At 29.1% G+C, this 12,500-nt stretch overlaps 1 protein-coding gene across 18 annotated transcripts in view; it reads left to right on the top strand.

The window, feature by feature from the left end:
* Positions 1 to 12,500, top strand: part of LOC124947970 (PH and SEC7 domain-containing protein) — a 62,233-nt gene that overhangs the window by 25,326 nt on the left and 24,407 nt on the right. For 14 of the 18 annotated variants that reach the window (XR_007100558.1, XR_007100559.1, XR_007100560.1 and 11 more), the window contains one exon: positions 9,410 to 9,476. Coding sequence is in view for 15 of the 18 variants with exons in the window: in XM_047490865.1 (XP_047346821.1) it covers positions 9,410 to 9,476 (67 nt within the window). In the remaining 3 variants the exon portion in view is untranslated. Of the gene's footprint in view, positions 1 to 1,849; positions 2,440 to 3,247; positions 3,380 to 9,409; positions 9,477 to 12,500 lie in introns of those variants that run through there. The other 4 variants (XM_047490876.1, XM_047490873.1, XM_047490871.1 and 1 more) reach the window with 4 other exon arrangements.

The following is a 12,500-nucleotide window of genomic DNA, read 5'->3' on the forward strand; positions in this document are numbered from 1 at the left end:
GAGTTTAGATCTGTTTTTTTTTTTTCCGTATAATCGTTCTAATCCGTTTTAATCTTATACTCCATAGATATTAACAAAGAAAAATTTATCTTGGGTTTAGAAATCAATCTAGTTTTTTTTATCTTTCATCATGTTTTTTCCTTGTTCTTTTTTTTCTTTTTTTTTTTTTTTTCTTTCCTTTTTTTAATGTAACATCAGGTAAATATCATAATTAAATCGTAGATACTGATCAATATTTTTATTTTTATTCTTTTCTTTTTTCTTTTTTTTGTTTTTTTTGTTTTCCTGAATCAAACACTCGATAGATAATAAATGAAGAAAATTTTAAACTATCAGAAGGATCGATATCGCGATTAATAAAACAAAGCAAAGCAAAGTAAGACAAAATAATTTTTGAATCATCGTTTCCACTTTGCATTGAAATTCATTGCTAGAAAGAAAAAATGTTCATCTTTAGAAATGATTTTGCATGAGTCGGATAATGTCAGGAAGAATAATGATGATTTTATAGAAGAATAAGCTTATATGTGTACTTTCTTTTCCTTTCTCTCTCTCTCTCTCTCTTTCTCTCTCTCTCTTTGATATCTCTATCGATTGCTATTATGACGTGAACGTTAATTCAACAACGTAATTTGCTAAAGTGGGATTCCGCGTCCTCGATATTTCGTCTTTTAGGACGAGCACAAAATGTTTATAGGTGAAAGGACCTTGGCTCTCTTCTCTCTCTTTCTCTCTCTTTCTTTCTCTTTCTATCTTCCTTTCACCTCTGCACCGATTGCTCCCTCCGCCTCCCCCTGGATATATATCTCTGTGTACATTAGATAATCGTGAATCACACCTCGGATATTGCTTGTATATAATACGTATCTAGTAACTATATAGTGCACTGTGTTCAATATCGATATAGTCGAACGTTTTCATTCTGCGTCTAGACGGTGGTTCACGATATCGATTATCGAACAGCGAGACCGCTGCAATTGCGTTCTCTTGATTGAAGAGGGAAAGAGATAAGAATCGTGTGAGAGAGATAGAGAAAAAGAGAGGTGGTAGAAAGGGTAGAGAGAGAAAAAGAAAGAGAGAGGTAGAGGGTAGAGAGAGAAAGAGAAAGAGAGAGAGAGAGAGAGAGAGAGACCTCTTGAATACGGCCTTGAAAAAGATAACCACGGACGGGATAGTACTCAATGATCGGAAGTGGTTCGTCAATGGTGGTTAGCCTAACGGCTCCCATTACGTAAGAAACAGCAGGCACTTACATCTGCGGTGTTGTTACGTATGAAATTCATCGTGGTATGCAAACGAGTTGCCATTCTACCATCTTTTCCTGTATATGTCGGGCTTCCTGTATACATATATATATATATACAGGTTCGCGCGCGCTTATGTGTATTTGTGAAAACTTAATAATTAAATATCGAGTTTGATAGTTCGACGAGAAAAAGGTTTACCATCGCGTATCGAATGTAATCGATGACGTCATTCCAACGTATCGATCATAAAACGATGACGTAATCTATGTAATATAAATCAGATTTTATTTTCAAGTTTGTAAATGCAATTATAAAATGCTATATATATAATTTATTATATTTATTATATTTAGATATATATATATTATTATTAATATTATATATTTATTATCAAATATTTGTATAAATATTTTATGACACAATTATTTCTCAATTATAATTATATTTTTTATAATAACATCGATAATAATTTCTGCTAAGATAGACATTGTTTTTTCTTTTCTATTTTTTCCTTTTCTTCTTTTTTTCTTCTCCTAGTATTAATTTCTTTTCAATGTGTACATTTGTACAATGGAATAGAAAGAGAGAAATAGAGAGAGAGAGAGAGAGAGAGAGAGAGAGAGAGATACATACAAAAAACTTGATTCTTATTGAAAGTCGATGTCATTGATATCAAAGAAAAAATTCCATTTTGATAGCCGATGAAAAGCGGTATCGAGTGGCAATTATTGCGTATGCTCTTCGGAAATCTAATCGAATGCGCTTTGTGCATCGATAAAAATGTAAAAAAAAAAAAAAAAAAAAAAAAAAGAAAGAAAGAAAGAAAGAAAAAAGAGAGATTGGTTGAGGAAAAAGAGGAAGAATATAGGAGAGGGTTGAAAAGGGGGAGAGAAAGAAGGGTAAACGATCACAGAGAGGGAAAAAAACTGACGAGTCGCGTTCGGGAGTTTTAATTAAAGCCGATCGGTGAGCAAGCATCGATTAACGGTACATCATCGTCGTCAGCGTCGCCGTCGTCGTCGGCGTCGTCATCATCGTTGTCCGTCGTCATTGTTGTTGTCGTTAAGCACCGGAAGGATAAGCACTAATATTCAGGACGTATCGTTGTATGCGTATACGAGTCTCGTTAAAATCCGATTTGGTTGTTCCGTTGTCCATCGTTTACGAAGGAAACCTTATAATACATCGCAAAGTACGTATATACAGGATGGCTAAAAAAAAAAAAAGAAAAAAAAAGAAAAAAAAAAGAAAAAAGAAGAAAAGAAAAGAAAAGAAAAAGAAAATAAATGATCTCTTGACGATTTCTTTAACTTAAGTTTCTCTTTTTTTTTTTTTTTTTTTTTTTTTTTTTTTTTTTTTTTTTTTTTAAGAACGACATATACACACACACCCGCACGCTCACATGCATATTTATTATTATTCATAATTAGCGACATAAATTATATATATATATATAATTTAAATGTTCCTAATAATGACATTTTATTATGTATATACTTATTTATTATTACAATTATATCTATATCATTATTTATTCCTCTTTATTAATTTAGATTGGGGAAAGGATGCTTTATTTTTTTTTTTCTTTTGTTATGTAAAATATTCTCTCTTTTGAATGCATATATCTCGCTCGAAGTTTATAAAGAGTTGAAGACGATTGATAATAGTTTACGAGCCAAGATGAAACGACGAAAGTCAATGTCGCGTTGTGATCAAAAATACAATGCTTGGCCTGCGTCCCACCGTCTTCGGATTCTAATTCCTGACCGAGATTTCGCGCGCAACATCAGTCGATCGGATTTGATAGTTGGACCGAGTTCGTAGTGATTTATTCTCTCTCTCTCTCTCTCTCTCTCTCTCTCTTTCTCTCTTTCTTTCTTTTCCTGTATTTATTTTTTTTATTTTTACTTTTATTTTTATTTTTTTTTATTTTCTTTTATTTTTATTTTTTTTTTATTTTTATTTTTATTTATTTATTTATTTTTTTTATTTTTATTTTTATTTTTTATCATCAAATGTGCTGTAAATTTCATGGGTGTTTAAAGTGTTTTCGAACGTTCCATCGTTTTTTTCGAAAGGACAGGAACGACGGCGAAAGATTCGATTACGTGAAGTACATCCCGTTACGTGAGGTATTTTTCATATAAATAAATAAGTAAATAAATAAGTTAATTGATTTTTATTTATTTATTTATTTTTGTTTTTTTTTTGTTTTCTTTTTATTTATTTCTTCTTTCTGTGTCCTTCAATTATTATCTTATAATTACTCGGAACAAATTTATTCAGCGATAGCGGATAGGATTTATCAGTGCGTCGATTTATCGTGCAATTACGTGTCCAGGAAATACGACGCCACACGAGGATGACTTTTCACAGTCGATTCAATTCCAGTTGAGTCGAGTTGACTTGAGTCGAGTCGAGTCGAGTCGAATCAAGTCGATTTCTCTTGTAACTTTTACAGGTTTAATTACGCGATTTTTATTTCGCTTTCGCGCCGACTGATTTTACTTTTCTCGGATTAATGAACGTAAATGTATGAGTATATATATATATATATATATATATATATATATATATATATATACGTGCATGCGTATACATATGTGTGTGACCTTCGTTACAAAGTGTAAAAGCATTTATCCATAAATCGTTTAAATCGGATCGTCTTGTAGACACTTTAGAAAACGAAAAGAACGACGATGACGAAAAAGTGCTTGATTCGTGATTTTTCAATTGAGATTATTCCGAATATTATTAACAACCAAACACAATTTTGATTTATGTTTTTCTTTTTCTTTCTTTTTTCTTTTTTTCCCTCGACGCAAGGGAATTATCTTCAAACGAACTATTTGTCTGTTCAAATATTGTTATCTAAATTTAGGAGTTAATTGGTGCACCTCCAAACTGTCAAAGAGCGACTAAAGATGCTCATGTTGCGTCACTTTGGCAAAATATCGTGTTATGTATATATATGTATGTATGTATGTATGTATGTAAGTATGTATATATGAATATGCGTAGAAGGAAGATATCTAAGATGCGCTAAAATATTTTAGTCGAACAACATCTCGAATGTTCCAACTATGCCCGCCAATTCCGCATAGTTTTCTTCTTTAAAGTATTCATTATAACATATTATAACATATGTGCGTGTTTGTGTTTTTGTGTGTGTGTGTATTAAATATTTATTTAAAATTTATAAATTTCTACATTATTATTATTATTATTATATTTTTTTTTTTTTTTTTTTTTTTTTTAAGTATTAATTTTGTTCAGAAGAAAAATACAAAAAAGATGCACTATAGTTTAATCTCATTATAAATTATAATATGAAAATGTTGAATATAGATTTCATCATGTACAAAAGTGTTCCTAGAGTGATTTTAAAAATTCTCTTACTCTTTTTCGAGCTAATTTTTAAAGATAATTTCTTCTCTTTCTCTTTTTTTTTTTTTTTTTTTTTTTAAATCGTGAAACTACAAGAACAGAAACTTTTTCTGAATCTGAAAGGGGGAAAGAAGAAGAAGAAAAAAAAAAAAGAAAAATTAATTCAAAGAGCAATGATCGATTTTTGATATCGTTTAGAAACTTTTGGCCCACTTTGTATAATTCGATGTAACGTTCGCCATTGAAATTTTGTCAATAATTATTTTTTGATATCGATAATATATGTACGAGGAAAAATTAATTATACATTAATCTAATCGTAATTAACAAATTATCGATTTAAATCGATTTTATTTAAAAGTCGATAATGTTCATTAAATTTTCCTTCGAATAATTTATTTTAACGATAAAACGATACAAGCGAACATAAATATGTCATACCTCAATCTGATTATAATTAACCTGTTTAGAATGGATAAAAATAATAATCTAATTTAATAAATTTTATATAGATCAATAATATTCCTTTCAATTTTTCAAATAATTTTTCTTTCGAGATCGTACGAAGATCTCTTATCTATCCCCATCGCCTCTCCCTCCCTCCCCCCCCTCCCCCCACATTCCCAACACTTCCCACACACCGTCCGCAATTCACGATAAAAAAAAAATTGACAAAAAAAGATGATTATAATTGAACATCATTATAATACATTATTATTATTATATAAACCAGGAAATCATTATACAGAATATTATTGGTAAGATATTTTATGTAAATTAATTAGAAAATTGAATAATGGTTAAACTTCATATATATATATATATATATATATATATATATATATATATATATATTTTTATATGTAGGTATACGTATTCATATGTATTCAAAAATATTAAATATTTATTATCAAGTCGGTCGTCTCTTAATAACAAGGTATGTATATACCTGGGGACGATAAATTTGAGCTGTGAATATAAATTATGCGCAAGTAACGTTGCGAGGCACGTACTAAAGGCCGTAGAACTACACCATGCAATTGCGTGTCTGCCCACGTAGAAAGTGGTGCAGAGCCGTTCTTATCCAGGTATTAATGATTTCGCACGACTTGCTCGAAGCGTACCCATCGAGTGTGTGTGTGTGTGTACTTTCGTAACAGGACTTTATTCGAGTTTTGACTTTCGCACATCGTTTTTCCATCGACCCGTTAAATATTACCATTTTCATTATTATCAACAATTAAACGTAATCATCAGCGATGAGAATAAAAACATAATTATAGGTGAAAACTAAGAAGAAAGCATAGGAATGTATACATTTTTTTTTTTTCTGTATTATTAAAAATTGTTAAGTTAATAGAAAAATAATTACACGTCGATGGATTATATTCTGTTTTGATTTCATTTTATTTTTATTTATTTATTTATTTATTTTTTTTTTTTTTTTTTTTTTTTTTTTTTTTTTTTATAATAATAATAATGTAGTAAAAATAAGATGATAGTGTCAGAAAATCGAATTTTCGAAAATACACATTTATATATATATAATGTATTTATTATATATATAATATTATTTATTATTTATATTAAATATTTATTAATATTTATTTATTTATTGATTTATCTCGTTAGAAATATGAAATGATAATAACTTCGATAATTATTATATCTAATTTAATAAAAACAACATACACAATAAAATAATGTAAATGATAGTATAAATACACATTCATTCATATATATATATATATATATATGAATGAAATATATATTTATTTATTTATTTATATTTATAGTATTTCGTAGGAAGTATAAGGATGATAACTTCGATAATTAATTATCATATACAATTTAACAACAACAAAAATGTAACACATAATTCATCAGTGATATCAAAAAATTAATTTTATTTATTTATTTATTTTTTTTTTTTTTTATTAATTTTAATATTTACCCTAACATTTTTATCATCTTCGATTGTTCTTTTATATGTCACATTAAACAGTATTCAACATTTATATCTTGTTATCGAAATATTTCTTTCTCGATAAATTCTTTTTTTCTCCTTTTTCTTTTTTTCTTTTTTTTTATTTTATTTATCAAAAACGCGGTTCTTTCAAGATTTGAATAAAAATTTCTCGAGAATTTAGAGGAGAAAATCTAATCATCATTTTATGTAAGTACATGCACAGTTCACACGCACGCAACTTCGTCGTTACGAACTCTTGATAATCTATTGGTGAAACATGCCTCGAAAAATCCCGTCCCTGCCCTCTGACCCGGTTAACCAAAATCTGTTACAGGATGCATCGACCTGCACACGGTGCACTCGAAAGTAATTTGTAGACTCAAAACACGTCACCGTGTCAGATTTTCCTTACATCTTTTCTCTTTTCTATTCGTTTTTTTTAAGCATTTTACAAATTAATAACGTGAATACTTGTAAAGAAATCTTACGCAATTTTCTTTTTTTTTTCTTTTTAATCAACACTATGCTATGAAATAGCAATAATTTTTGGTTAATTTTATTAATTTCTCAACAATTAAAAATATTTCTTTTTTAGTATTATTTTATTTATCTTTCTTATTTCATATTACGCAAACAAATTATAAATTAATTAGTTAAGGAAATAGATTTAAAAATGGTTTTAATAACCTATAAATAGATTATTAAATAGGTTAAAAATTTTTCGACAATTTGAAATATATCTTCTTTTAACATTATATTATTTATTTTCCTTTTAATTTTTTTATTCTGCGAAAAAAAAAAATTATAAATTAATTGGTCAACGAAAGAATTTTATAAATTAGAATTAGAAATGACATTTCGTTTTACGAGTAATTTTATTATTATTATTATTATTATTATTATTATTATTATTATTATTATTATTATTATTATTATTATTATTATCGTTAATATTATTATTTTTTTATTTTTTAATAAACGATCGAACGAAATAAGAAATAGTTATTAATTATTATTTCGACGATATACAGATATCTTATTCCAAAGAAATCGAATCTCGTGATTAGTGAATCGCACAGGGAAGTCATAAATTTGTTAACGTTAATGTATTCATGCATATACTTCTTTATAATTTAAGAAATTAGACATATACATAGACGCATACATAGAGACACACGTACATTCTCCAGCCCGGAAGGTGTTATCCGAGACAACGATGCGTTTAAGTACTGAGACATCAAAATGATAGTGCGAGTGAACGTATAGTTCTTTTACGAGCCTACTTGAATACACCTACGCGTTAACTAATATCTTAACCGCTAAGTCTTAACAGATAATGATTTATAACGATTTAATGATCCAACATTTTCAACGTGAGAAACGTATATGCAATTTCATCGTTTTTCTTTCTTTTCTTTTTCTTTTTTCTTGTTTTTTTTTTTTTTTTTTTTTTTTTTTTTTATTTACACACATAATTTTTTATTACATTTTGACTTCAATGAATGTTCGAAGAAAAATGTCGAGAAAATATATATTCGTTAAGTTCAAGGAATATCGATTTTTTATTTTCTTTCAGATGAATATGAATGAATTAGATAAACGATATGTGTGTGTGTGTACGCGCGCGCGCGCGTGTGTGTATGTGTGTTTAAAATTTATATATATATATGTGTTCAAAATTTTCTAGATGATTTAAAATACCAATTACTCTTTTTCGAGACTTTTTAGGCTTTGTAATTTTACAACTTGTAAATTTTGTAGTTTTACAATCTTAAAAAAAAAAAAAAAAAAAAAAAAAAAAAAAAAAAAAAAAAAAAAAAAAGAATAGAAAAGAAAAAGAAGAGTGAAAAAAACAGATTAGACTAAAAGGCTTTGGCAACGAATAATTGAATTTAAAATTATCTAAAGAATCTTTTGGATAACCCTAGGAACTTTTGATTCATCCCATAAATACACACACATACACACACATATATATATATATATATATATATATATATATATATATATATATTTTGAAGAATCTAAATTAGGCAAATCCTTGAAAATTTTATTTCTGTTCTATCGAATTATCTCCCTCGGCTGTTTTCGCAGCTATAGGTACACGCAAATAAGGAATCTTACCTTATCGCGATGCATTTGCCAAGATCGATAGTGCATTAATGTAGTACGGAAGTTGTTTCTAAATATAGGCCGTCACGAGGAAAAGCGGTGCTTCATGAAATCGAGGAGATTTCGAGTGGTGAAACGAACGAGAACACGTGCGATAGAGAGAAAGAGGAATAAAAAGAGAGAGAAAGAGAGAAGGAGAGAGAGAAGGAGAGAGAGTGGAAAGAGATGGAATGTAATGTGTGGTGTAGTATGTTGTGTGGTGTGGTGTGGTGTGGTACAGTACGGTGTGATGCGTTATGGTAAAAGAGAAGGATAGAAAACTTTTCGAGTGCACTGACCTTCGACGAGTGCTCTAAAATCGTGTGCGAGCACCGCAACGATGGCTGCATCGCCCGTTGACGATGCATTCCTCTTCTTCTATTCTCTTTAAACTTTTCTCCGACATGTAGCAATAACACTTGCAGCTTGCTTACTTACTTGCTTACTTACTTGCTTACTTGCCGCAACTTCATGTTTTGCTTTTATCTTCTCTCTCTCTCTTTCTCTTTCTCTTTCTCTTTCTCTTTCTCTTTCTCTTTCTCTTTCTCTTACATTTAATTTATCACTTTAGTCCGACGTCTCTTCGTTTGGACATTTTTGCTGATTTTGTTGGAACGACACCGATTCATAGAAACGATCTTTTTTTTTTTTGCAGGTCGAGGCCGGTGACGTCATACTTAGGGTGAACGAAGTCGATGTCAACCGATTTAGTACTAAAGAAGGTAAGAAGAACACACTGATTTTTTTTTTTTTTCTTCAACTTAATTTAGACATTTTTGATTCCCTTTTTTTTTTCTTTTTTTCTTTTTTCTTTTTTTTTTTTTTTTTTTTACATCTTGTATTCGTTACCCTCATTTATACGTATATAATACCTATTTATGTATCTGTAGATATATAGTTTGTATGAGCGGTTAAAAATTTTTTTTTGACAATTTCAAATCGTTGACAATTTTTTTCTTTTTTTTTTTTTTTTTTTTTTTTTTTTCTTTTTTTTTTTTTACGTTCGTTTCGATTATTTTTACTCGAATTTTCCAAGTCTTTCCTAGATTGTTTCCAAAATTTTCTTTTCTTTCTTCTTCTTTTTTTTTTTTTTTTTCTTTTTTTTTCCCTTATCTTTGATATTTTTTCGGGGTTTTGGTCGAATTTTCAAATCATTCATTATTTCATTTGTTTGTTTGCTTGATATTTTATTTTTAATAGAGCTTGTGAATTTCTCATTCGTTTTATATATTTTTTCTTTTTTTTTTGTTTTGTTTTGTTTTTCTTTTTTCACTTTTGATCGATCATCTCGCCTCTCTCTCTCTCTCTCTCTCTCTCTCTCTCTCTCTCTCACACACACACACACATTCACGCATTCATTTTCTCTATCGCGAGAACGTATTAATCTCCGGAGTGAAAATCTCGTTCCATTGAGCGTGCTCATAAAAATGCATTATTACGTAAGAAAGGATCGAGCTTTACGTGGCGTTGTTACCAGTGTTTGATTACGGATCTATGGATTTTTGCATGCTACTATCGAGGTAGCTCTACGTCCAACGATTTTGCGCGATTGTAAAAGAAAAATGGGGAGGGAAAAAAAAGAAAAAGGAAAAAAAAAGAAAAGAGAGAGAGAGAGAGAGAGAGAGATGAAAAAAGAAGAAAAAGTAAAAAAAAAAAAAAAATTGAAAAGAAAAAAGAAAAACCGAGAATTGACTTGTCCATTCGACATTTATATCCTTTCATCCGATCGATTCTTACTTTTTGACTTTGCATTCTTTCGTAATTTTCGTGACTATCGATACTCCTCTACTATCGATTATTCCGACTTTCATTTCCGACTCTCATTTCTCTTGAATGTGCCCCGTCGACGAGTCTCGAAACGTCATCCAGGCGGACTCCATGCAACGACGGCTCCTTTCCTTTCCCACAGTTTTATTCATATTTAACTTTGTTAGTGTTAGAGACGTAAAATTGTCAGAAATATTATCAAACACGTACAGACGTATACACACACATATATGAGTGATTAGAATATGGCGATAGAAATAGAACTCGACAACACATTGGAAAACAGAATATGTAAGATCGATTTATTTTCTTTTTATTTTTCTCTTTTTATGAAGATACAATTTTTATTTTATATATCTTTGTCTATCTGATTGTATTGTGTATGTGTATTTCTCTTTCTACGAGATTAAAATCTTTATTTTGTGCGCGCGCGCGTGTGTATCTCTCTTTCTCTTTTTCTTTCTCTTAACTTAAAATCTTTATTTTACGAGTATGTTTGTCTCTCTCTCTCTCTCTCTCCCCCTCTCTCTCTCCCTCCCCCTCCCTCTCTCCCTTTCTTTTTTTTCTTTTCTTTCTCTCTCGCTCTTTTTTCTTTTTTCATCAATGATCGATATAAATCGCATTATCTCACTAGATCCTCCTACAATGATTTAATCCTATTGAGTAGCGGGAGTTTTGAATTTATCTTATGTAGTAGGTATTACGTCATCGAAGTAGTTAAAGAATATATATATATATATATATATATATATATATATATATATATATATATATGCGAACGTAAGTTTGAACGTTCGCCTGTAAGACGGACTACTCGATTGACCTTTTTGATCCCATTTGTTAAACCCTTAGACCTCTCGGTACTTTGAACGAAAGTACATATCTCTCACGTATTGTGTCTACGTCCTACGTAATAATAAGTTACTTCTATTAGTTTCAAGATTTATCTTCTTTTTTTTTTTTTTTTTTTTCAAAGTTAGAAAATTAATAAAAATCATCTTTTGTTTTTCTTCTCTTTTATTTCATTGTTCTTTTTTTTATTTTCGTTTGTTTTTTTTTGTTTCTTTTTGTTTTTTTTTTTTTTTTTTTTTTGTTTTTTTTTTCTTTTCGTTTTTCCATAACGAATTACGAATAAAATAAAAATTAAAATGAATGTAATATACGTTGGTCTAATAAATCTAAATTCATTTAATTTCTACGCGAAGAACGTAATAACGAATTATTTACTTTCCTTTTTTTTTCTTTTTTTCTCTCTTCTCTTAAGTATCATCTTTCCTTTCCTTTTTCTTTTCTTTTCTTTTTTTTTTTTTCTTTCTTTCTCAAACGAATTTACGATTAAAATGAAAATTAGAATAAGCGTCGGGAATAAATTTAAATTCGTTCAATTTTATCTTCGTTGAGAATAGATAATAATGAATTTTCTCGATTTCATTTCCTTCAGTGAGAATCATTTGATATTAAATCTTTTATCTTTTATTTATTTTTCTTTTTTAATTTCTTTCTTTCTATTTCTTTTTTATTTTTATTTTTATTTTTTTTTTTGTCAAACTAATTCACAAGTAAAAGTAATATTAGAATAAACCATCTGTTATCTAATCTATTAAATCTAAATATTTTCTAATTTCTACGTGGGCCATGTCCTCCATTGTACGTACATACATAGATACATGTATACATACGTAAATAAGTAATCTCAAGGAAGGAGAATATTTCCTTGATGAAATGCGTCCGTCCGGATGTCATGGAACATAGTTGAAAAGTATTTTTAACGTGCGGAACGTGCGAGGAATATGAAATCGCATGGAAATGTATGTTCCGTATTTCTACTGTGGAATTATGTCCGTGGAATTTGCAGGCCCATCCACCTTATCTCGGTTTACGCGTGATATTATTATATGTGTTAGAATAGAACTCTGAACCAGTTAGCGTAAAAGCAACCCTCGTAAGCTTTTATATGTCTGTGTGTGTATATATATATG

This window comes from Vespa velutina, chromosome 3 (assembly GCF_912470025.1).
Source record: "Vespa velutina chromosome 3, iVesVel2.1, whole genome shotgun sequence".
Lineage (NCBI taxonomy): Eukaryota > Metazoa > Arthropoda > Insecta > Hymenoptera > Vespidae > Vespa > Vespa velutina.